General features: G+C 36.1%; 1 protein-coding gene and 1 long non-coding RNA gene across 3 annotated transcripts in view; one reads left to right on the forward strand and one right to left on the reverse strand.

Annotated features, from left to right (window-relative positions):
* Window positions 1-25,441, reverse strand: part of LOC102888884 (gamma-taxilin) — a 49,539-nt gene extending 24,098 nt beyond the window's left edge. Inside the window, exons 1-4 of one of the 2 annotated variants that reach the window (XM_025044280.1) lie at window positions 25,319-25,441; window positions 11,317-11,620; window positions 6,856-6,945; window positions 3,597-3,612 (exon numbers count right to left, since the gene is read on the reverse strand). In XM_025044280.1, the coding sequence (XP_024900048.1) occupies window positions 3,597-3,612; window positions 6,856-6,945; window positions 11,317-11,605 (395 nt within the window). In that variant the 5' untranslated portion in view covers window positions 11,606-11,620; window positions 25,319-25,441. The other variant, XM_025044279.1, reaches the window with a different exon arrangement.
* LOC107195426 lies at window positions 23,253-26,364 on the forward strand. The gene is made up of 3 exons (XR_001516558.2): window positions 23,253-24,732; window positions 25,285-25,466; window positions 25,915-26,364. It is a non-coding gene; the product is annotated as an uncharacterized LOC107195426 (long non-coding RNA).
* Window positions 26,365-27,930: the final 1,566 nt, after the last annotated feature.

Consider the following 27,930-nt stretch of genomic DNA (forward strand, 5'->3'; position numbering starts at 1 on the left):
CTTTTCCACTGCAAAAGTTCTCACATACCAGAAAATGAGTCAAAATCCTATCATGTCTATGGTAGCAATATCAAATTACTGTCCTATTATACTAAAGGTGATACATTACAGAAACTGTCAGGGTACTAGACCTTGAGCTAATAAACATTAATGTCAGAAAAGTGAAAAAGAAAGTCCCAGAAGATAGGCACGGATGCAATTAAGTCATAAAATTGATATGAATACACTGACAGTCTGATGGCCTCTTTCTCCTAAAAAACAAAAGTCAGAGTCACTTGATGAAAAGGAGAAAGGATAAGAAGTCTAGGATTCATAGTTAATAAAAAAGTTCAAGTAATACTGTATAAGTTTTATAATAGTGAAGTGACAGAGGAGAAAGAGGTATTATAATGACCACACACAATAAAGACCTTGTTCCATTTTTATCTGCCTGTTTGTATTGCTGGATATCCAGAGTTCAGTTTCCATCAACCAAGGGATTTTGACGATGTATAGAAATATAAGGGAAAAAACAGACACAAAGACAGTAGGCAGTAGGCAGTATGGGGAAGGAGAAAGTAGATGGTCTATGTACTGGCGGCTGCAATGGTTAGAGAAAACAAATGGAGTGGGAATTCTTCAAAAGTGTGCTAGACTGATTGATGGTGGTTAAGTTGTGTATGGGACAGCTGTACTTGGACCTTGGAGGTCCTATGGTATGAGGTGACCAGGGCAGAAGGTGGCCAGTGGGATACAGTGATGAGGCAGTCAAGGAATAGGAGCCCAAGAACAAGAGGCTAGAATCTGTCTCCACACTTAGACAACAACTGCACTATCATAAACAGTCTAATATAATTATTTTGGAATTCTGAAGTCTCTTCAAAATCTTGTACCTTCCAGGTAAATTCTTTTCCAGTAAATTGTGATTAATTTTGATTCTTTTAAGCCAATAGCACTGTAGCAGCTACTCATTCTTCCACTCCACAGCTCCATACTAGGTGGTCATACTAACATTCCTGCAGTGGCCTACAGGAGGTCTGGGGAGGCAATACAGACATAGTCCTCAGAATATTAGGGATTTGTGTTCTGATGACTGTCAGTTAAAAATCTTAACCCCAGCAGCAATTTATAGATCCACCCAATGTTCAACACTTAGAATTCTTAATTTCTATAGGTAGTTGGCATAAAATTTCATGTGTTCTGCATTGCATTCCTTGATCATTAACAGAACCAAATGTGTTTTTCCTTTTCAATGAAATGCTTCTTTTGTATCTTGTCCTTTACTTATTAATCAATAGATGTTATTCATATATTCTTGATGCCAATTCCTTGTTGGTCATGCATTGTAAATATGTCATGTTTATAACGTATCATTTGATTTTCTTTCATTTGTACTTTGATAAGTAGAGATTAATTTGAGTAAAGTAAAATTTTTTCCTCTTATAAGTGCATCTAATGTCTTAAAGCAGTTAGGCATCTTAAAGAATTCCCAGGTCAAAACTGGAAAGTACTAATCTATGTATCAATTTCCAATTACTTTAAAGCTATTTAACGCAATTTTTATTTTACTAAGATAACTGACATAACATTATACTGATTTCAGGAATATAATGTAATGATTTGATAGCTGTATAGTGCAAAAGAATCACAATAAGTCTAGTTAACATCTGTCAACAGTTACAAAATTATTTTTTCTTTTCATGAGGAATTTCAAGATTTACTAACATTGTCAGCAATTTTAAAATATGCAAAACACTATTATCCATAGCCACCACTGTGTATATTATATACCCATGACTTTTATGCTAAAATTGTAGGTTTGTACATTTTGAAACCCCTTAAGACATTTCACCAAATTCCCAACTCCTGGCTCTAGCAACCACCAATCAGATCTCTGTACTTAAGAGCTTTTCTTTGTTTTTGTTTGAATTCCACGTGTAACTGAGATCATATATTATTTGTGTGCCTCTGACTTATTTCACTCAGCATTAATGTCCACAAGGTCCAGCAGCGCCAGATTTTATTGACTAAATAGTATTCCATTTTATATATATGGTGTGTATATATGTATACACATGAATACATATGCACACACATATTAATATACATACACAAATTACATCTACTTTATAAATCATCCATCAATGAACACTTAAGTTGTACCACATCTTGGCTATGTATACAACTCTGCAATAAATATGTGGTGATTTAACTTCCTGAATTAGTGTTAAAATTTCAGAAGGAGGATTCACTGGATCATATGGTGATTCTATTCTTAATTTTCTGAGGAAACTTTGTACTGTTTTTCACTGTGGCTGTACCAATTTACCTTCTTACCAGTAGATTATGAGGGTTGCTTCTTCCCCACAACCTCTACAACACTTGTTGTTACTTGTCCTGTTGATGATATCCATTCTAACAGGTGTGAGGTAGTTGTGGTTTTGATTTGCATTTCCCTAACAGCTAGTGAAGTTGAGCATCTTTCCGTATGCCTGTTGGCCACTTGTGTCTCTTCTTGGATGAAGTGTGTTCTTTTTAATTGCATTTTTTATTGCCTGTGTCCATGAGTTGCTGTCTTGTTCATTTGTTGCTGTGTTTTATATCCCCATGTGAGTAAAACCATAGGGTCTCTACTTCTTCTGACTTTTCGCTTAGCATGATAATCTTATGATCTAACCATGTTGTCCCAAATGGCACTATTTCATCTTTTCTTAAGGCTAATATTCCATTGTATGCAGGTATATATTCTTTATCCAATCATCTATCAAAAAACTCTGGTTGCTTCCATGTCTTGCCCACCACGAATAATGCTCCTATAAGCATCAGATTGCACACTATCTTTATCTACTATCACTATCCTTTTCATACTATCATTATCTTTATGGATGAATGTTTTCAATTTTGTGGGGTAGACACCAGACGAGGGATTGCTGGATCATCTGGTTATTCTATTAATTATCCGATGAAACTTCATACTGTTTTCCATAGTGGCTGTATCAATTTATAATCCCGCCAGCAGGTATGGTGGGATTTTTCCAACTACCCCAACACTTATTATTTGTTCTGTCGATGACAGCCATTCTAACAGGTGTAAGGTGGTATCTCATTTTGCATTTCCCTGGTATTTCAATTTGCATTTCTCTGATTAGTGACGTAGAGCATCTTTTCTTGTATCTTTTGGCCATCTGTATGCTTCCTTGAAAAAATGTCTATTCAGCTCACTTCGTAAGTTACATAAATGCCTAACCACTATGTTGTACACCTGAATCTAACATAGAATGTCAACTATAACCAAAATAATAACAAAAATAGAACAAAATAAACAAAAAAAATGTCTTCAGATAACCTGCTCATTTTTAATTGAACTGCTGGTAGGTTTGGAGTATTTCTGCTATTAAGTTGTATGAGTTTTTATGTATTTTTATATTATCCTTTTCAGGTACATGATTTGCAAACACTTTTTCCCATTCAATAGGTTTCCTTTTCATTTTATTGATCATTTCTTCTGGTGAGCAAAAGCTTTTAGTTTGATGAAGTCATTTGTCTTTCTTTTTTCCCTTGTTTTTAAAAGATATATCCAAAAAAAATCAAAGCCAAAACCAGCATCAAGAAGCTTACTGTTTTCTTCCAGGAATTTTATCATTTCAGGTCTTACATTCTTTTACTCATTTTGCATTCCTTTTTAAAAGTGTATGAGTCTAATTTCATTCTTTGCCTGTGGTTGTCCAATTTTCCAAACACCAATTATCAGACCGTACTTTCCCCGTTGCACATTCTTGCCTTCTCTGTCATATATCACTTGATCATGTATGCACAAGATTATTTCTAGGCTATTTCATTGATCTACGTGTTAAGTGATATGTGTTGATTACTATAGCTTTGTAATATAGTATGAAATCAGGGAGTGTGATGCCTCCAGTGTTGCTTTTCTTTTGTTATATTTCTTGGGCAACTTGGGGTTTTTTGTAGTTCCAGACTAATTTTAGGATTATTTTAATTTCTGTGAAAATGACTCTGGAATTTTGGTAGGAACTGTATTAAATCTATAGATTGTTTGTAGTAGTAAAGACGTTTTGAAAATATTAATTCTCCCATCCATGAGAACAAAATTTCTTTCCATTTACATGTCTCCTTCAAATTCTTTTATCAATGTCTTACAGTTGTCAGTGTACAGGTCTTTTACTTTATTATTCAATTTATTATTCAGTTTTTGTGGTTTGATAACTTTCTTTAAAGGTATTCTTAAGTTCCTTTTTAATTATATTTGCATATCTACTATAGATTTTCGTTTAATGATTACCATGAGCTTTATATAAAACCTGTATTTAGTAGTCTATTTAGGTTGATAAGCTTAAATGCATTCTAAAATTTTATATTTTACTCTACCCTACATTTTATATTTTTTGTCACATTAAATATCATTTATCTTATGTATCTCTTCAACTAATTATTACAGTAATAGTTCTTTTTTACTACTTTTGTCTTTTAAGCTTCATACTACCTCTATTTGTAATTGATCCACTACCTTTCATAAATACTTACCTTTACCAGTGAGGTTTATATTTTCACTTTTTTTTTTTTTTTGTAGCTAATTATAGCCATTTCTTTGCAGTGGGAAAAAGTCCCTTTAACATTTCTTGTAAGGATGGTTTAGGGGTGATAAATTCATTTACTTTTTGTCTGTCTGGAAAACTCTTTTATCTCTCCTTCAATTCTGAGTAGTTAACTTTGCCAATAGTGTGTTCTTGGTTAGAAGGTTTTTGTTTCCTTTCAGTACTTTTATTTGCCACTCCTTTCTGGCATGCAAAGTTTCTGCTAAAAAAAAACAACAACCTGCTGATAGTCTAAATAAGGTTCCTTCATATATAACAAGTTGTTTTTCTGCTTTTTATTCTGTCTTTAAATTTTTGATGTTTTAAGTAGAAAGTGTCTTGCTGTGGGTTTTGTGTTGCATCTTTTTTCGAATTCTCTGTACTTCCTGGATCTGGAAATATGCTTCTTCTTCCAGGTTAAGAAAAATTTCAGCCATTCTTCTTCAAATAAATTCTCTGCCCTTTTCTCTCTCTCTTCACCTTATAGGTGCCCCCTCCTCCCATGCTACTATTACTCCAGCTGGTGTTGTTCTTTATGTTTCTTAGGCTATCTTCATTTTTTTAATTAAAAATTATTGGGCTGACATTTTTATTCTTTATTTTTGCTGCTGAGTCAAGGTAAGTTCCTCTGTGCTGTCTTCAAGTACAATGACCCTTCTCCCACTCTGCCTACTTTGTTGCTGAACTCCTTTAGTGAACTTTTCTGTGCTGTTACTGTATTCTTCGGTTCTGTCATCTGACTAGTACTTTCTTATATTTTTACGTCTTTGTTGAAGTTCCCAATGTGTTCAACCATTCTTCTCCAGAGTTTAGTGAGCATCTTCCTGACCATTATTTGAAATCTTCATTATGCAAATACATCCATTTCATTAAGGGATTTTCTGAGGTTTTACTTTGTTCTTTTGCTAAAAATATATTATTTTATTTCCTCATTTTGGTATTTTTTTTCCTCTTAGGATCAAACAAGCACTTCTCCCAGTCTTGAGAAGAAATGGCCGCATGGAAGAGATGAACCCATTGTTCAAGCTTGCCCAAGATACTGCTTGTTTCTTGAAACTTTCTGAGTGTCTAAGCAGCCTATTTTATTTTTACTAGCTCCAGTTATTACAGGTGTCCCAAGATCTGTCACTGTCCCCAAGGAAGAGAGGGGAAGAATCTCAGTCAGGACCTAAAAGATGCCAGACCCTCAAATCAACATCTTTTTCTTTTTCTTTCTTTTTTTTTTGTCTTCTTTTGCTACTACTGCTCATCTGATTTTCATCACGTGGCTATACCACTAAACACTGGCTTCCTTATCTAAAGGTAGCATTCCTTTTCCTGAGGCCATCATTCTAACAACACTGAGTGTGGCTATCTTTGCATTTGGACAGTTCTAGGCCATTTCACTGATGCTCAGGGGTTCCTGCTTCTCACAATATATGAGAAAGTGACAGGCTACATAGTGAGATATACATGCACCACTTGAAGGAATAGTAACTATAACTGTTCCAGCTCTAAGAGCCATTTATTGACAAACATGTCAAAAATGTTTATGACATAGAATAGTTACTTTAATAAAATGAAAATACACAAAAGTTGTCAGAAATACTTCATATGAACATTCAACAAAACACAAGATTTTTAGCATTTACATTAAAACTAAGTATTCTATAGATTTCCCAAAGTGTTCTGCAGAGGGTCTTTCTCATTCTTTTCTTTTAAAACAATGGCAAGGTTTCCATGTTGACAGTGCATCTATAAGCTCAGAAAAATAATGCTACTTGAAATATTACAAGCCAGAACAAATTCTTTTATGAGTTAACGTATTTGTAAGATAGAAAAGGAAAAAATGCCTAGCATATACAAGTAAATATTTCCTGAGAAACAGTATTTTTTTCCAGACTTTCATGCACAAATCACAATTTCAGTCAAAACTGTTAAAGTTTTTATATTCTTTATATTCTTTTGCATCTAGAATTTCTGGATTTAAACATACTAATCACTAACTCCAACTGACAGGCATATGAACATACAAATGAAAATGCTAACATAGAAATGCTGAGGCTGACTGAGTTTTAGGAGATCTATTTCACATCTCAGAAAGCACTGTAATGCTGTACGTATCATATCCTAAAAAAAGGCCAAACAATAAACATAAGTCCTAAGAAAAATATTATCCCTTCGATTCTGTAATAACATGTAGTTTTACATTTAAAAATACATTGAATTTATATTTTAAAAGTTTATCAAGCACAAGCATACACTGCTGTATTTTATATGGACCATACTCCCTTAATACTCACGAGATCAGCGTATTTCTTACAGAGAGCTGCCAGCTTCTCCTCTGGAGTTGAAAGAGTATTTAAGGCTTGCATCAATAATAATACTTCTTTTCCTGATGATGAATAAGATAAAAAAAATGTTCCAGAAGATAAAATTAATTCCATCTGTAAATTCTGCATAAAACTTATATTCAGATATCAGGAGTATAATCTAAGGCTATAAATAGATATAATTACCTGCTAAATTAGAGAACTATTTTTCAAATTATGATTTAGTAGTCCCCCACCCCCAAATTTCTTCATTTACCAACTGACAGTGCTATTAGCTAATTGACATTTAAGCAGTTAAGAACATTTATTGAAAAATTAAAAATATTTGCCTAAAATATTGATTCCAAGTTAAAATACTTTACAAAGAGTGGGAATGTTTTTAAAAGCTTCCTCTTATCCAAGTACCAATACACAAAGATGACCAAATCTGTTCCGCTAGAACACTCTGCTTATTAAATGTGCATAATCTTGTGTGACAATTTGAATTATGACTATATTTTATTTACTAAGCATATTCTGGGTGTTAATCAAGTATAATGCCAAGACAAGTTAAGTCAAATTAGCTTTTTCCTCAAGTAAAGAGTTTAAAAAAAAATACTTTAGCACTCTGGCAAGGATCAATCTGGCTAACACAGGTCACTCCCCCATCCAAGTGAAGCCCTGAAACCCCACCCCACCCAACTTGTGGGCCCAACCAGGTTGGTTCCAGTGGCTTTTCCATACAGAAGGCGTGTCTTGCCTCATGCTGCAAACTTTTCTAAAATCTCTCAAAGATTCACAAAACCTGAATAAGCAGCATCTGGCTTCTTCTGCATGCCCCATATTCCTTACTGAGCAGCCTCCAGACCAGTATTAATAACAATCAGTCAGGGTTTGCATCTTAGCTTCCCTCAGGCACCTCCAAGCCCATCACAAGCAGCAACCACTTGCAGATCACTTCGTAGCTCACATCAAGTGACTCTGGGTCAGGCAGAAGCAATGGCTGTCCTCGGTCTGCACAGAAGCCCCTTCCAAGTGGCTCCAGAATTCAGACACAATCACTTCCAAAAATGACACACCCACAAGGCAGACAGGTAAGGCACCAGACCCTGCTAAAGCAAATCCTGCTCTGTAGGCTCATCTCCTGACAATAGCTCCTCTACCAGTGTTTACAACTAATCAGCCTAAGGGTCAAATCTTCCCATTGATGGGCAAACAGCAGCCAAGGCTCAACTACAATAGGAGGGAATACACAGCCCACACAAGGGACACACCTAGAAAACACGGCTCAGGTGACCAGGGAGACTGCACCACTAAGTTTCATGGAACGCTTACTACATAAAGCTACTGAGACCAGGAGATAAAAAAAAAAAAGCTCTACCTAATACACAGAAACAAACACAAGGAGCAGACTAAAATAGGTAGAGAAGCATGTCCTAAATGAAAAAAAGGGAACAAAGCTCCAGGGAAAAAACCAAACACAATGAAGTCAAGGAATCTACCAGATGTAGAGTTCAAAACATTGGTTATAAAAATGCCCAAGGAACTCAACAAGGACTTTAGGGAACATAAAAATAAAGACAGAAAACACAAAAAAGGATCAGTCAGAAATGAAAAATACAATAAACAGAAATGAAAAAAAATCAGAAGAAATAAACAGTAGATTAGATGAAGCAGAGCATCGAATCAACAATTTGGAAGATAAGGCAGCAGAAAACACCTAATCAAAACAGCAACAAAAAAAAATCAAAGAAAATGAGGATAGTTTAAGGGGCCTTTGCGACAACATCAAGCATAACAATATTCACACCACAGGGATGCCAGAATGAGACAAGAAAACAAAGAACTGAAAACCTATCTGAAGAAATAATAATGAAAAACTTCCCTAATCTGGCGAAGTAAATAGACATACAAACCTGAGAAGGGCAGAGTCCCAAACAAGGTGAACCAAAAGAGGCCCACACCAAGACACATCGTAATTAAAAAGCAAAGGTTAAAGACAAAGAATCTTAAAAGCAGCAAGAGAAAAGCAGTTAGTTACCTACGAAGGAGCTCCCACAAAATAGGCAGCTGATTTCTCAAGAGAAACTTTGCAGGACAGAAGGGCTTGGCACAAAATATACAGTGATGTAAAGCATGGACCTGCAGCTAAGGTACTCTACTCAGCAAGGCTATTATTTAGAATTGAAAGACAAAGACCTTCCCACACGAGAAAAGGCTAAAGGAGTTCATTGCTATCAAACCAGTACTACAAGAAATGTTTTAAAAAATAGCAGGAGGGAAATATAAATATTAACAGTAAAATGGCAATAATAATGGCAAAAATACCTAATAATAATCACTTGTATTTAAATGGATTAAAGGTTCTAATCAAAAGACATAGAGTAGCTGAACAGGTAGGAAAACAAGACCCTTCCTTACATATGCTGTCTGTAAAAGACTCACTGCAGATCAAAAAGGCACACATTGTCAAGGTATGGAACAGATATTGCATGAAAATAGAAATAAAATTAAAAGCTAGGGTAGCAATACTTATATCAGACAAGAGACTTAAAAAAAAAAAAAAAAAAGACTATAGCAAGAGACAAGGAAGGACTAGTAATTCCACCATATTTACCCGAAGAAACTCGAAACATTATTTCAAAGAGACATGTTCATCTCAGTTCACTGCAGCATTATTTACAGTACCCAAGATATGGGGGCAACCTGTGTGTCCATCAATGGATTAATGCTTAAAAAAGAGGTAGTTCATATATACAATGGAATATTACTCAGCTATAATAAAAGAATGAAATCTTGCCATCTGCAACAACATGAATAGACCTAAGGAGGATGAAATAAGTCAAGACAAAGACCAATGCTATATGATTTCATTTGCAAGTAGAATCTAAAAAACAAAACAAACAAAACAAACAATCTCGTAGATACAGAGAACATTCTGATGGTTACCAGACTTGGGGTGATCGGTGAAGGAAGAGAAGAGGAGGTACAACTTGGTAGCTACTAAATAGTCCTGGAGATGTAGAGTATAGCATGGGGAATACAGTCCATAGTATTGTAAAAATTATGTATGGTGCCAGAGTTATCAGTGTGATCACTTTAAAAGTTATATAAATGTCTAACCATTGTGTTGTACACCTGATACTAATATAATATTGTATGTCAAATGTAACCGAAAAAGAAATTTTAATATAAAAAATTATAACATTACATAAACTATCAATACAACAATTCAGTACTAAATAGCAGGAACTTTTATTATTTTATTTAAAAAATTTCCTGCATAAAAAAAATACCAGTTTTGAAGAAGCAAGTGGCTCAGGCAAATGAGGGAAAATGGTACTTCAAAGTAAGTGATAATGTTTTATTTCTTGCTTTGGGGACAGGTATTCATTTATTTGCTAAAATGTTCAGTCTTGTGAACGAAATGAAACATTTCGTTTTCTAAAATATGAAGAAAAGTTTCTTATTTGGTATATTTTATAAACTGCCCTGAGTGGAGTGAGGAACAGGCTGACTTCAAAAAGAATATTTCATGTGCATGTAAAATTTTAGTACTACAACCTTTTTCATTAAATTCAAGTCCAAATAAAAGAGAAAAATATAATTTCTGGTGTAAGAAATAACAGTACACTGCACTTTTCTGAAGACTTTAAACTCTAAACATTTTAAACTAAACATTTTTAATTTGAAGCATTATTTTATACAGTACTGGGGCTATCATTTCTGAAAGTATTTGTCTTACTTGCAAAAAATTATAAATACTTTTCATATTCCTATAAATTTTTAAGTCTTCCAGGGTAGCAGAAAATTAATTAAGAAAAAAAAGAGTTATAATCATGTACAGAAGTCACTCAAATCAGACAAGGTAAATGTTATGTGTAATAGAAATAAAAAACAGGAGCAATTGGTGAGGCAAAATAAGAGTTTCAGATTTATGAAACTTGAGAGCACATTCTTAGGCCTAATTGTCAAACTAACAGAGCAGAAGGGAGGAAAACATACCCTGAAATCCAGTCTTATTAACCTACCTTCTAAACAAAAGACAACATATATCATTTCCGAATTTCAATCAATATTCTTTAAATAAGCTGAGCTAATATGTTTTAACAGTGATTATTGATTGGACTACCTTTTAAAAGATCAAACAACCAGGGAAATGAAATACCACTTCCTTCAAACTTGCCACAAATGTTTTCAGGACGAACCATTCTTGATTATCCTGAGAGAAATAACTAAGGTTCCTATAATTAGTCCTTCTTACACTGACATTTCCACCTCCTGCATATAACTGCAATAGACAGGTATAATGACCTGACCAGAGAAAATAGATGAATTAGCCAAACAGCATCTATCTCAAAACTGGCTATGTTCCATAATCACCTGTACTGCAAGAAATATTAGTGAAATGAGTAACATGTAAAAATGTCCAACCACTGAGCAGAGATTTTTACCTAAGGTTTTTCCTTTGTTCTTGTTGCACTCTGAATCCTGTTGACTATCAGAGGGATCAGTTCCAGCTTCTGGCCCAGAAGGTTCCTCTCTCGACTCCTGTGTGCTGTACAGTGGACTCACCAAACTCCTGTTCTTTGCTATAAAGTCACTGCTTTCCTTCTCTTCCAGTGAATGTTTGTTACTTGTGCCAACAGGATTTGAATCATGACATTGAAGATGATCCTTTGGTTGAGAGTTACGCAGCATATCTGCTTTTACTCCTATCCTGCAAATTCTAGATTCTTCCATTGTGCCAATCACAAGCTAGAAAAAATGTGGAGAAAAAATAGAGGAAGGGGTTAAATCAAATGTAATCAAGAGAGGAAAACTATGTAATGGAAAAAAATAGTTTTCCATTTCACTCTGTCCATGTTTTAATGTACTTTTTCCTTCCTATACCTGGAACAGTCAAAAGGCATGTAATTATGAGTTTTTCCCCCTTTAATAGTGGTTTTTAAAATAACACTTTTTGGAACCAAAGGAGAGAAAGGGACAGCGGAGACTACCATTAAGGTGGAATAGATAACTACAAGCCTCTGTCCCTCCAAAACTAATTGGTGGCAGAATCTATCACAATCAAATTCTGCAGAACTCTGGAAATCTTGTAAAAACTTAAAACATAAATTAAAAACTTATAGCCCAAATGGAAGGCTTAGTGACTAAAAAAGCAGCTGCTCTGCAGTAGAGCAGAAGAGCACTGTGGGATTTCAAATTTCCTACCTGTCATTTCTTATATCCATGACCAAATAGAACCAAAAGGCCAAACACAGTCATCCTAATATTGAGAATAGAGGAACTCATACTTTTGTGACTCTGTTGGAAACTGCCCATCTGGTTCTGTGGGGGGAAAAGCTTTTGGGGCACACAAACTCTAGTGATGCCCTTCTGCTACAAGTCTCTCTGATAAAGATAAGCCAAGAGCAGCTTGCCTTTAGGGTCTTGTAAACACTGAGCAGCTAATCCACACAGCCCTCCAGTTCTGGCCTGATACTCTCTTTTTGGGTTAGGTCAACTCAGTCCTAAAAGCTTCATTTGTCAAATCGAAATGGGTTGGTCAAGAATTTAGCCTACCAGTCCCAAGAGCACCTCAACTTTACATAAAATATCTGCTATTGTTTTGCACATCTGTTGCCTAAAGTCATTGCCCAGAAGAATTCACAGAGGCTCTCTAAATACCTGGGTCTAATTTACTGATGGTTCAATTAAGCTGAAATCCAATAGTGTCCCATTGGTTGCTGTCATGCTTTGCCACAGTAGCACTTCTGAAGAACCAAAAATGAATACAGCTGCTCTCCTGGGTGAGTAGAATGCATTTCTCATTGCTCTCACCTATACTCTCACTGATAAACCCTGTTACAGCCTACCTGTGTAGTCTATATAGGAAACTATATAGACTAGTAGATTTAAACTTCCCTCTTTAGCACCACAAACTAGAGAAATAAATTGCAGCTACTAAATGAAATCATCTGGGTCATTCACATAGATACCCACACTGAGTGAAACCTAGCTACTGATTAAGCCTCCACCATCCACTGCCATGATTGCTAGTTTGACTGCAGTCATTACATTAATTGTGACTCCATGTCCACCAACACAAACTGGGAATAAAGTAAAGAATTCTTCATTTTTGATGCAGAGTATCACTGCATGCTAGGCTTGTGACATGCTAAAAGTTGACCCAGCTATCTCCAGCTTGAGAAGGGCATTGACTTCACCTTATCCTGGAAATGTGAGGACACCTGACCCTTGAAACATTCTCAAGGCTACTGGTCATGGCTACCTCATTGCTGAAAAGCATTTCAGATTAGGGGGTGCCGTTCCACTCCAATTAGCTGACTCTGGCCATACCACTGTAGACCTTCAGAACTAATCTGTCATGTGATCAGCCTGCAGAATAATCTGCAGTCTGAAAATGGTACACCTTTTACCAAAAATGCCACTAAAAATAGGGTGATAGTCAAGGTACTATGGACTGACCATACTCCCTATCATCAATTCCCGAGAATCTGCTGTTAAGCATTAGGACTGCCCCTCAATGATAGACACAAAAATATTCCCAATATTACATACCTCCCTCAGCTTCTTACCCACACACCCTAGGAAAGGAAAGATGTCTGGACTGCTGAATGCAGTTGTCCCAAGAAAAGAATCATCTACCTAAGCTTCTTCCTGGGTAATGATCAGGGACAAAAGGGGTCCTGGGTTATATAAACCCATTTTGATATTTCAATATTATCTTTCAAAAACATTCCAAGAAACTGAACTATTGTTAGGCTGATATTTCTTTTCACCAGCAACAAAATCATGTCAGCTCACATGGCACACTGTCCAAGTGCAAAATAAGACCTTAAAGGATTCAAATTTTGGTTCACTATCTGGATCCTTTTGTGAGACTGACACGGTCCTCGATCAGAGGATAACTACTTGCTGAGTACACTGCCCACAGAGTCTCTTTACGGTGGCCCATGCATATCAAGGCAGAAAACATAACATATTTCTTCAAGGTTTATAAAAATTCCCTCATTCCTCTGACTTTTCTGGACAAAAGGACTGCTGTGAGTAGGGGATGAATGAACAAAAGGTAAAGTCATACATTGAAACAGAGGCTCTTGAGAGTTAAAAAATTTAGGCACTGGAGAACATCGATCACCTGTGTCTCAAAACTTCCCATGGAGCATTGCTCATTTAAAAAAAAAAAATTCTATTGTGGTTCTCAAAAACTGTTGCAAGCACCTCAGATTTAACAGATCTCTGAATCTGTCTTCCAGCCAGACAGCTCAGATGACAATCTGGTTGCTTCTCAAATGTAAAAGAGCTGTGGATGTCTCAGGTCCTGAATCTCCCAAATAAAAACACTATCAACATCACAGAATATCTCCCCCATCCTCCTCCTTCTATCTAGTCATTGCTAAGTCATTCCAGGGGTAGATGAATGCCATCAAGCTGGTGTCACTGACAGGCATGATATACTGGATGGAGCACCCTCAGGCAGGCCTTTCAAAAAGGATTCAGTTACTCAGCTTACTAAGGCTTACAGTTGGCTAAGGTGCCATGCTGTAAAGCATGGGTTCCCAACCCTCAGGCCACAGACCAGTACCAGTCCGTGGATTGTTAGGAACAGGCCACACAGCAGGAAGTGAGCTTCATCTGTATTTGCAATAATTCCCCAGCACCAGCATCACTGCCTCAACTCCTTCTCAGATTCTCAGGTATTAGATTCTCATAGAAACATCAGGCCCTGGTGTCAAAAAGGTTGGGGACCACACCACTGTGAAGCATTTTAAACCTCTGCCAACTTGGAAGCAATGAATTTTGGAAAATCTCAGCTACCATGACTTTGGTAGCTTCCTAGAACTTAAGACTTTTCTAATGAAGCTGATGTTGATATTAAGACACTGATTTTTTAATACTATACTACATCTGGAATATCTATACCACTCAGTGAGTGAATCAATATTTTACAAATGACAATGCCCCACAAAATGACTGAAAGGTACAAGATCCACTTAAAGTATATAACAGACCATTGGATTTTAACATTAATACGTTAGAACAAGTTCATTAATTGTGTTTAAGATTCCACATTGGAATCCTCAGTAATTTTTAAGTAAAGTTTAATCAGTAAAACAGAGGCATGTTTAAATAAATTCTTCAGCCAAAACCTTTGAGAACTACTGCCCTGAGTATAACAAGGATAAAGACAGGGAGACAGAAGAAATAAAGACCTGGTCTAAGAGCAGTCCACACCTTAAGTATCAGGCATATCCAACTTTAGAGAAAATGCCCTGTGACTAGGTAGAACAGAGAGAAAAGCAACTTTTCCTTTTTGGTCAACAGTAACTAATAAATAGGTCTCTGTTTGTTAAATGATTAGTTTATCAAATCGATACAATCCAAATGTGTGAGAATATAATCTTCAGAAATATCTTCTAAACAGCTGTGATAAACAAACACCACAGGGATAAGCTAATTTTAACAAGTCTGTCCAAGGGCAACAACCAAAGATATGAAAAAATGAATTATTATCACTGTCTTTAATAGTCCAAAGAGTATGTCCTTCAGAGCAATAATGGAGTTCTGATTGATATTAAGATAGAGAGAATATAACATTTGAGGACTGCAAATATTATCTGTTAGCAGTCAAAGGACCTAGAGTAACTGATGAAGTAGATTAAAGTATACACAGAGGCTATAATAAGTAAGTACATAAGAGTTGAGTAACCAGCGCTAAACTTAGGGCTGATAAAAATCTCATTTTCTCCACCAGTGAAGAAGCCAGGAATAAACGAAATGGTTTGGAAAACAGATAGTTATAAAGCTGTCTTGTTTTCAGTTTCACAAGTTCCATAGTAGTAGTATAGATACTAGATTCTACACTAGTAGATTCTAAAATGGTAGCATATTAGACCATCTACATTTTTTGCCTTTTAAAACGAGCACAAATGATAACATTTCCGATCTAACATCTGTGATTATTTTATCTATAAAACCACAAGAGGCTAAAAATTACATCTAATTCTAACTGTAATTCAATGATTATTTGCAATCTGAGAGATATATGCACAAGTCTAAACACTGATCTTGGCAGCAAAATGATCAGGAAATCCAAAGATTTTAATGTCTACTGAAATATGCAGAGGAGTAGGGGCTAGGCCATACTATTACCATCTTTATGCCACAGACTCCTAAATGTAAAATGATCCTCTACTTTTATGAGACAGCTAAGTGCAAATATCTGTTCCAATCTTGTAAAGTCACCCTTCCCCACCTCCATGTAGAACAATCATGATGCACCTTTGAAACAGTCTTCTCTTTTTAATTGTACTACTTTCCCAGGGCAGCCCATTAACATTTGTTAACACTATGTTGTGTGGACTTTAACAGATGTTGAAATGGATCTCTCTACTTGACAGTTTAAACAACTGGCAGCCTAATTCCACTAACCCTGAAATTTTTCAATTACACTGGAGGGATTTCCAGGTTACAATGGATTGACTACTTTGCAGGGATCTGCAGTATAGAACACCTCCCAAATCACGTGTCTTAAAGCAATTGAGGGCCAAATGAATAAAACAATAAGTATGAAGCCTAGAAGACTGTCTACTGATCTAGTGAAGAGATTTTCTGGTACCTCCTAATCACTGAATCCAACCCTTAATAATTTATTTTCATTTAGCAAAAGCTTATTCATTTACCTACCACCAATTTTTGCTCATATTCAATAAGCTTATTTTGGCCCTCTACTCTTTTCAACAATTGTGCTAACAGAACATGAGACATATAGAAAAGCCACCTTTGGAACCAATAAAGCCCAATCTTGGAATATACTTTTACCACCTCCTATGTGGCCCTGGGGAGAGGTCAACCTCTTAGTTTCCATATCTGTAAACTCGAGTGTACAGGATCTCCTTACACCTTAAAATTGTAGGAGACTAGATATAATTAATATAAATTGCTGGCCCACCACAGGATTAGTTTTCATTAGAAATTACCACAAACTTAATGGATCAAAGAGCCACACTTATTTTCTTATAGTTCTAGAAGTCAGAAGTCCAAAATGGGTGAGCAGGGCTGTGTTCCTTCTGGAGCCTCTAGGGAAGAACGTGTTTCCTTGACTTTTCCAGCTTCTAGAGGCCACCTGCTTTCCTTGGATTATCATTCCTTTATCGTCTTCAAAGTCTGTTATGTTAACATAGCATCTTCAAATGGCTGATTTCTGCTTTCAATATCACATCTCCTTGCCTAACTCTGACCTGCGTGCTTTCCTATAATAAGAATCCATTCAGATAAATCCAGAACAATCTCTCCATGTAACGATCCTACAAAACTATAGATGGAAGATCCTTTTTGCCATGCAGAGTAACAAATTCACAGGTTTTAGAAACTAGAACATGGGCTTCTTTGGTGGTGGTGGTGGAGTGGTTATTATTTTGTCTAGCACACATAAGCAAACCAGTGTGGTCCATATCTCAATTCTTAGAGAAAAAAATTACCTTCTAAACTACTGGCACAACTGCCAGAAACTATTTCCTACCAAACTATTCCACCTTATAGAAGCAGAAAAACAGTGTCATCATAGCAAGTAAATATTAGTTATGATAAATTATAGGGTGTAAAATGGGAAGAATGAAGGCCACTCTTGAGACATTTTAAATATATTACATGGGATTCAAATCAACACCTAAGAAAATAAATACTAGTAAAAATTATTCGGGTAGCACAGGGAGACTGCACTGGTCATTTAGTAGGTAAATCTTTTCCAACAAGTAAAAGAATTTACACAAGAATAAGTACCAACATAAATTCATCAAGGAAATAGACTAAATTATAAAATATAATTTTGGTTTCTGCAGTTCTCTTTTGAAAACCCACCTTGGAAAATTTTAAACATAGTTGATGCTCAATGCTATTGAACACTATTTTAAATATTTATAACACTTTAACTGTTTTAAATAGTGTCACATCTATTTTATTTTCTAAAAGTTACACAATCTCATTAGGACCACAGAAAAATGAAGTGGAGGACTAGAAGAAAAAGGAGGCAAAAGAGTTTATGTGAGACATTTTCTTAAAACTTACTTTACATAAGCGACTACTGTTCATGAAGTTTTTTGCACTACCAATTATATCATCATATATTAACTACAGATAAACTTCACTGACTAGGAGCTATGTCACTTAAGCAAGTTTTAAATTTTTAATCAAATTGTTATCCACATACCACTGAGATGAGACATCACTTATAAAATTCTTAATCTTTTAGCAGGATACGAAATGGGACATCTCTTCAACAGTTAATCTTTATAGTAAACCTAGTTTTCTTCCTTCTTTTCTTTAGGAAAAAGGCCCTCTCCCTCAAATCCTAATAATTACCCTGAAACTGGCAACTGAGATCCTCTGCTATTGATAAAGGTCATCAGCCCATTGTCAGCAGAAACAGTGTTAAGCCATACTGGCCCCTAGAATCCAAGAGGGGAGGGGACTTAGAGCAAAAGGTCTTTTTTTTTTTTTTTTTTTAATTCTTTAAGAAATCTATTTTTAATTCTTTAAGAAATCTAAGCCTGTCTCTCTTAACTAACTTAATAGGCCAATCAATAATAGAAATTACTAGATATATGATATGTGATTTAAATAATAAGTTTGCATATCCTTTTCCTTGTCTAGGGACTGAGGTAGCACTTTAGCAGGAAACCCAAGACTCCACTTTGACTGAGGCAAAAGGGACAGAGCTCTATGAAACCCCAGTAGGCAGGCACTTCAGCAAGAAGGAGATATGGAAGAAGCGATCTCCCATCCCTCAACATCCATACTCATAATAAGGGGGTTCATGACTCTTAGAAAAGAATTAGGCAAGAAAGTTAGTTACGGGGTTTCGGGTCTGCCTGCAAAGACACTGAAGTCGTCCTATCCTAGAAGGGGTCCGCCCTAATCAACCCACAATTAAGCAAGCCAAGTAGGCAAAGAATTAGATACCAGTTTAAGCCAGTCACTCACACCTACCTGCACAATGAAGACCCCAATGACCTTCAACTCACCTGAGCCTCATTAAACCATCATTATAATATGATGCAGATGCCCGAAAGTTCATTAATAATATTATGACAGACTGAATTCTAGGAACAAACATGCAAAGAAAGCAAAATGATGGATCACTGAGTCCTGACAATCTTAGTTGTCAATCAAGGAAGCCCACCTCTCTAAGAAAAGTGGCAGCCCACAGCAAATAGGGATGAAATCACCAGGCCTTCTCTTGTTCAGGCCTGCTTCCACATCTGGAAGTGTACTACCCCTGCTAATAAAGCTTTCCTACTGTATTTTGGTGTCTTGCTCAATTCTTTGGTAGAGACTTCAAGAGCTTGGACAATGCGCAACGAGGGGATCCCCATTCTCCAGTAACACCACTACCTTACAAAGTTAGGCTTATACTGGAGAGAGAGACATCAAAGAAAATTGTGTGCGGGGTAAGTGAAAGGGTCGGCACTTCAAAAAAAATATGTTCCTACGCAAAACAATAATTAAGCTGGCAAAAACTATTCAACTCAATTTTTTTAAAATTCTGGAATATAGAATTCAAGGAGAGTGTTTAATAAAGAAAGCAGCAGCTATATTTTAGTAAAAGGACATTGTGGCTTTTAAACTAACCTGCGTACTATTCCCTAATCCTCAACTTAGAGGTGGCTAGTATTTCTGGTATGATTAGCTGATGCCAGAGTGGAAAATAGAATTCTTGCTCTTACGGGCACCTAATGGTGGGTTTTGAAATATATGGGGCCTCCCCAAGGAACAGCTCAGGGATATGTCTTGTTTACCAGCCTCAAAATTTTCTCAGGGCTGGTACAGCTTGCTTCATGGTGTCAAATAACAGCCATAGCTACCTGTGCTAAAGAATAATAAACAATACAAATTGTAGACAGAATCAAAAACCTAGAAAGGAGGAAGTTAAAAGAAGATACATGGAATAATAGGGGCTTTGAAAAGGCTCCAGTTATTCCAGTGTATTTAGAAATCCAGCATATATCAGGTTCAGTACTATCCATGGTTTCAGGCATCCCCTGGAGGTCTTAGATGTATTCCCTACAGGTAAAGGGGGGACTTTTGTACAACCTTCTCAAAACAAATCACACTACAAAGCAGACAAAGTCATTAGTTAAAGAATTACAACCCACACAAGCAGCAACATGTCCAGGGCAGGATGTACATTCTGAAAAGACCTCAGAAGACTGTAATAACCCATTATTTTAAATATAACATCTGGTTGTGCACGAACTAGAGGAAGTAAAGTATGCTAAGGCAAATTTTAAATAGCCCAGCTAAGGATTAAGGGTTAAAGGAGATTACCAAACAAAGCCAATTTTACAAAGAACTGGAGGTATTCAACTTTTTGTTATTTTATTGCTCCAGGCTTTAAAGGAAATCTCTTTCAAATCACCAGATGACCGCCAAGCTAACAGAAGAGACTTTGGAAAAACACAAGACAAAGAATAGAGTATGATTATAATTAAAACTCAACTTATCCATAGTTCGGGGCAACCTGCAGTAAACCTGATGTGAAAATATTAAACAAAAAAATTAAACAAAAACGTCCAGAAATAAGTAATTCGTAAGTCTGTGCACCATTCTGAAGAGCAAGATGAAACTCAGGCCATCCGGCTTGTTTCTCCTAGTACATGATGAATCATCCCTTTGTCTAATGTAATCAAGTTGTATTGGCTACCCATTCATTAGAAACTTAGTAACCCTCTCCCAGTTATCTGACTCAAGGAACAGTGGTGCTTGTCTCAAGTCATCTTTATTTTACTTAATAATGTCCTCAAAACACAAGAGTAACGATGCTGGCATTTTGGATATGCCAAAGAGAAGGTGTAGGTCAAACGGTAAATATGTTCAACTTAAGAAAAGGAAAAAATCCTATGGCGAGGTTACTAAGATGTACGGTAAGAATGATCTTCCGTTAAATAGCAAAAAAGGAAAAAGGAATTCGTGCTAGTTTTGATGTCACATCTCAAACTACAAAAGTTATGGCCACATTATGTATTAAGTGATGAAATAAAATGGAAAAGGCGTTAAAATTTGTGGACAGAAGACATGAAAAGAAAACGTGTTCTGACAGCAAACGTGTTGTGCCAGACATCACTGGGCCTATGTGAAGACTTCAACATGGGATCATGTGAAATGAGTGACACCAAATCATTTACAGTAAATAAGGAATGTTTACACAGAATCAAGAGTAGATATGGAATGAAAAATAAATTACTAGAGAGAAAAAGTGAGAGATTACATTCACAAAACATTACAGTATATTGTTATAACTATTATATTTTTTATTATTGTTAAGTCTTACTGTACCTAATTTAAACTTTATCACAGGTATGTATGTGTAGGAAAAAACAGTATATGTCAGGTTCATTATTACCCATGGTTTCAGGCATCCCCTGGAGGTCTTAGATGTATTCTTCACAGGTAAAAGGGTGACTTTTGTGCAAACTTCACAAAACTCACTATACAAAACAGACAAAGTCACTAAATAAAGAACTACAATCCACACAAACAGCAACAACAAATAGAAGAGAACATGACTTCCAGAATTAAGCATTCACAACTGCTCATTCTTTACTGCCTTGTCTTGACCAAATTCTACTCAAGCTTCTCTCTTCCCCACAGACCCTGAATTCTGGCTTACCTATAATCGAGCGCTACAATACAGAATATACCCCTATTAATGGCTAATCCCAGGTCACATTTCCCATCATCTGCACCAATCACACTGTCTGCTCTCCTTTGCTGGCTCAATTTCCCCTTGAAAAGTATCTGCTAATCTTGCCTACCCTTCCCAACGAAAGAAAAATCATTCTGATTGAGATATTTTCACATTTCTTAAATCAGAATGTTCTCACTTCTGTCATAGTCTCTTTGAATAAGGTCTCTTATCTAAATCAGGAGGTTTTTTTGTTTGACAATCACGGTGTAACATTCAAAACACTGAGTTGCCAACAACAAAAAAAAATTACAAGTCACGTGAAGAAACATGAAGATTCCGGCAATTCACAGGAACATAGTAAGAGAAAATGTCCTTCAAGAAACCCTGGCACTGGACTTACTAAATACAGTTTAAATCAACTGTTGTAAATACACTCAGAGCTACAGAAAACCATGAACAAAGTAATAATGGAAATCAAGAAAACAATGTATGAATAAATAACAGTAAGAACAGAGATAGAAATTATAATAAAATGAACCGAACAGAAATTTTCAGATCTGAAAAGTTCAATAACTGCAATTAAAACTCACTAGACAAGTTTAAACAGCAGATTTTAGCCAGGGAGAAGAATCAGCAAACTGGAACTTAGGTTAACTAAAATTACGCAGTCTGAGAAACAAAAATTAAAAAGAAAAATCCACAGAACTTAAAAAACTTATCTGGCATAATTAAGCATACCAACATACACATAACAAGAGTCACAGGATGAGAAGAGACAGGAGACGAAAGAATATTTGAAAATAACAGCCAAAGACTGTCTTATATTTGATGAAAACCATTAACCTACATGTCTAAAAGGTTCTACAAACTCTATGTATGATAAAAACAAGACTTTCTTTCAAAATGAAAGAGACATTAAAATATTCTCAGATAAACAAAAGCTCCTAGTTGAACTGCATTAAAAAATATACAAATAAAGTCCTTCAGACAGAAATAAAAGAACATTATACATTAACTCAATGCCATACCAAAAAAATAAATAGTAAAGGTAAATGCACAAATATATAAAAACCAATATTTTGTATTTTGGGTTTGTAACTTTCCCTAGATGACTTAAAAAATAAATTTTCAAAAAAGTAATGATAAATCTACATTATGAACACATTATAGAGGTAAACTCTGACAAAACAAGGAAGAGAGTAGAACAGTGAAGAAGCAGACTTTTTATAACTACTAAAAGTTGATGTTAATTCATACTCATTTGCTATAAATTTAAGATGTGAACTGAAATACCTAGAAAAACACTAAGGAAATAACAATACAATGAATGGAAGAATAAATAAGAAGAAAATTAAAATGCTACACTACTAAAGAAGGCAGTAATGGAGAAAATGAGAAAAAGATTAAAGGCATATAGATAACAAATAGCAAAATAGAAGAAGGGCCCTGTCAATACTTACTTTTAAGTATAAATGGAGTAAACTCTCCAATCTAAACGCTAAAAAGTGACATTAATTTTTAAAAACCATAATTCAATTATATGCTATTTACAAGACTTTACAAAAAAGAAACAGATTGAAAGTAAAACACAAAATTATAAGCAAAAAAAGGTACAATGTCAGTCCTACAATTAGACAAAATAAAGCTGAAAGCAAATATTGAGACAAAGGCATTAAATGCTGATAAAAGGATGTCCATTAAAAGTATAAAACTGTAAACTTATCTGTAATTAACAGAACTCCAAATTATAGAAGCAAAAATGAACAGAACTGAAGGAAAAAATAGTTCTAAAATAACAGATCCCAATAAAGCCCCTCTCCTTAACTAAAAAGAGTGGAAGTCACTTTTCCTTTAATTTCCTTAATATTTTTAAAATATACAATTATACATTATTTCAAAAAAATATAGAGATTAAGTAGAAATATTTTCTCAAGTGACCCAGAAATTTTTAAAATTTGGGGTCATAAAGAACTTACCTAAAAGTGATTCTTACAAATGAGATATTCACCCAACTTTTTAAAGAGACGACTCAAAAACTAATACTAAATCATGTATTCCAATATCATGCCATAGTCAGTTAAAAGAGAGAAATCAAAAGTAGAAAGATACCCATAAAAGCGAGAAAAGGAAATGTAAAGTGAGTATACTAGATTCTATTTTTATCCAGCTATTAACCAGAAAGGATGCTCAAGGGACCATTACCTTAACCTTTTAATTGGTCATTTAAAATGCTAACTGATTAAACCTTTGCTCCTACTTCAACAAGTTTCTATACTCCTCTCAAACCGTATAAATAGGAACTTGTGTCCCAAATTGCAGTGTTTTTTTAATCAGAGTTGTCCCTCGGGAAAGGACTTACAAAACCACTGTCATCTAAAGTGACAATTTTTAATCCCTAAAGTAAATCCAAGCAACAGGACTTTTTCAATCCTGCAAGTAGTGGATCTTTGTTTCAGAATACAAGAAGAGGAAAACAGAAAGGTAACTGAGAACTAGTAATATCTTGCTACTGAGACAAATGAAAATACCTGACGTTAAGTTTCAAAATACATCTAATTCTTCACACTTGCTTAAACGTAAACTGGACCTTCTGAAGTTTATTAAAGATGTTAGAAAAATATTACTTTATAATATCACACAGAAGTTTCAATATGTTCAAAGAAAAGCCTTTCCCTGCAATTCTCCACTCCAGGGATTTGAAAACCGTACACTGATGGGTGATCGCGCGCCCTTTTTCGAATTCCAAGTAGCGGCTGCACAACAAGTGGGATTGTCCCATTCTGAAGGGCTCGATTTTCCTGTAGAGACAATACAAACTCCTTGACGTAGGTAAAAATGAGAAAGTACCAGCCTGCTTCTCAGATTGAGAAACCAAAGACCGGGCAGAGGAAGGGCTTCAAACATACACCAAAGGGAAAGAAGGGAGATAAGAAAAACGAAAAAAAATATGAATTAGAAAGACGAATTATTATGCGATGATGGTCCCACATTCTGTTGGGACCGAGGTCCTTCAAAATCATCTACGCGTACTTGAGCCCGTGTAGAAATGACGACAAGAGCCTCCGTCCTGGGAACCAAACTACCCTGTCAGCACCTCCCACTAGCCAGCGTGGAAGCGGAAAGCAAAGGAAAACGAGGAAAAGTGGGAGCAGCATAACCCCGGACCCCGCGCCATTATGTAAGTACGCAACAACTTCGCTTGTGGTGTCTTGGCTCACGGGGCCGAGCGTTCTGCGTTGCTGCGGAAAACCAAAGGAGGGCGAGTCTTTATCCCAGTCAGTGTGCCGACAGGGGCGCCTATCGCGGGGAGCACACGGACTGTGGGGCCTGGGAGAGAGTAAACAGGCCCCAGCGGCACCAGCCGCACGTGGTTGTCACATCTGGCACGCCCCCGCCTCAAACCTCTTATTCTAAGTCAGTACTATATTCTCTGCCTCCATCTCCATCTTCATTAGCCACGGGCCCAGAAACTCTAGCTATCCCCACTGCCCCATTTTTTTCAGACACCACCACAAATACACACCTGCTCCCACTGTCGTTACCGTGGGAGTAAACCTGTATGTTTGTCTCGTAGTTAAAGTTGGAGAGTGAAGAGGCAATCTTGTAAAAAGTAGGAACTCTTTTTCATCCTACACCGCCGCGGCTCCGCGGCAAACAGAGTATCTGCCTAAATAACCTGCTACAGGCTCTGTGGTTGTCCGACCCCTTCCGGTCTAAATCCTCTCCTCAGCAACGCCGCCTCTTTCCCGCGATGCCTCATTTACCTGCGTCGCCAAGACATGACGGAAGCAGTGAGATGCACAGTGCGACCCAGCAGCAAACGAGATCGTCGTGCTCTTGGTTTCCGAACACCAGCCACCAATGACCGTATGCGAGCCTCTCTCACGTGACAGGCGAAGATTGGCCCCCAGGGTATAGATTTGGATGGGGGTGGGGAGTAATGGAGGCGGCGCGGGACGTCTGGGCTAAAGGGCAAACATATAGCACGAGCCTGCGCAGACTGGGATAAACAATCTGAAACAATTGCCTGTCAAAGCAAGTTAGATACCTCATTAGCTCCGAGACCACGATCTGGATTTGAGCACAATTCTGCCTTCTACAAACAGAATAGCGCCCACTGTGCTGAGCGTGCAGCCTACTGGAACTTGTAGTTTTTTAGAAGGCTATGTACGTGTAATGAAAAGTTTAGAACAGGTTTAGAAGTATTGCGGTGTTTAGGCGGCCAGGAGGTCAGGATCATGTGATTTATGTTATTTAGTGAGGGCCGCGCCTGCTGCTTCATATTAGCCCAGTTTGGGAACAAGGAACTAAGGGGATTTACTTCACAAAAAAACGCAATAATGACTTTTCTCTCCACCAGAACCTTCACTGTCGTTTACCAGTCTAGAAGTATTGTGGAAATTCACCACAATCGTTCACTTTGGCCGACCAATATGGACTTCAAGCTCAGTGCTCCGCAATTTCTTGACGTTTAGAGCTTGTTAAATGCATCTCGTTTTTTTCATTACTTAGTTTTGTAACAGACTTGGTTTGCACTCGATTTTTTTTGTTATTGATGTGAAGTGTTGTTTAAAGATTCCTGAAGGATATTTTCTATTTTAATTTAATGGACTTGAACACCAAAAATATCATCCCTTGACCCCCGCTTTTGTTGTTATAATTCTCTCCATAAAACGCGCCGTTTTAAAGTGTGTAGTTCAGAAATTCTTACTGTGTATTAAGGTTGTGAAACCATCATTACTACAAATAATTCCAGAATATTTTCATCATCCTCAAAAAAAAAAAAATACTATTTAAAATTACTGCAGACTGTGTAAAGGGGTCAAATATGTGGAGAAAGAAATCTAACAATGAGAGGTGAACACAATGTAAACATATATATGCCTTACTGTTAAAATGTGCAGCTGAAACATCAGATTTCATTAATCGATGTCACTGTAAAAAAAGTTAATTTAGAAAACAAAAATAAAATTACTCTATTTTCTCCCTACACATCAGTGTAGGTAATTGCCAATTTTTACCAACATTTATTCTTTTTAATACAGCCAACCTAATGAGTGGGAAGTGGTATATTATTTTAATTTGTATTCCCATCATAGTGCTATTGAGGACTTTCTCATGTGTTTATGGGACATTTGTATACGTTTTTGAGAAAATGCCTAATCAGAGCTTTTGCCATTTTTAAACTTGGATTATCTTTTATTATTGGGGTAAAAGAGTTTTTTTTTGTAAAGCTTGGATATGAGTGCTGCATCAGATATTGTTTGCAAATACTTTTAAACATCCTGTAAGTTACATTTCACTTTCCTCATGATTTCTTACACCCACATAAGTTTTTAGTATTGATGAAACCCAATTAATTTATTTTACACTTGAGCTTTTGATGTGTGGTCATAGAAACCATTGCCCTATCCTAGGACATAATGATTTATGTCTATGTTTTTTCCTAAAAGTTGTATTGTTTCGGTTCTTATCTTTATAAACTGAAACCATTTTGAGTTAATTTTCGTATATGTTTTATGGTAGAGTCTAAGTTTATTTTTTTTACGTGATACCAAGTTATTCCAGCATCATAAATATGTGACTCTTCTCCATTTAGTGGTTTTGGCACCCTTGTTGAAAATTACTTGTTACTGTTTATTTCTGGAATTTTATTCCATTTGTGTACATACCTATCGTTCTGCGATTACAACACTGTATTTGCTTGGTAGTAAATTTTGAAATTCATTTATATAGTCCTCCAACTTTGTTTTCAGGATTGATTTGGTTTTTTGGGCCCCTTGTAACTTTAGGATCAGGTTGTGCATTTTCAGAAAAAACAAATACATATGTATTTTCTTAAATTTTTAAAATTCTTTTAAAATTTCTTTCAACGATATTTTGTAGTTTTCCTGTATAAGTCTAGCACTTTTTAAAATAAATGTATTCCAATATATTTTATTATTTTTAATGCTACTCTAAATAGCCTGTTTTCTTATTTTCATTTTTGTACTATTCATTTCTAATATATAGAAATACAAGTAGTTTTTTGAGTCAATCTTGTTTACTGAAGTTTTGCAGAATTCATTATGTGTGTGTGTGTGTGTGTGTGTGCATTTTCATTAGCATTTTCTATGTACAAGAGCATGTCTTGCAAATGGTACTACATCGTCCATTGCAAATATGGATGTCTCCAGTCATTCTGATTCTCCAAAGTTGGGTCCTCAGGAGTTTGGGGGATGTTTTGAGTCAAATAACTAAGACCTAACTTTTCAAGGTCAAAGTTATGTAAGGATGATGCAGGACAGGGCAAATTTCCCCAAGTGACAGGGAGACAAAGCCCTACACTCAGTAATCACGAGATTACTGAAGGTCCTTTGGCAAAGAGTGAAGAAAG

The sequence above is a fragment of the Pteropus alecto genome, unplaced genomic scaffold (assembly GCF_000325575.1).
Source record: "Pteropus alecto unplaced genomic scaffold, ASM32557v1 scaffold453, whole genome shotgun sequence".
Lineage (NCBI taxonomy): Eukaryota > Metazoa > Chordata > Mammalia > Chiroptera > Pteropodidae > Pteropus > Pteropus alecto.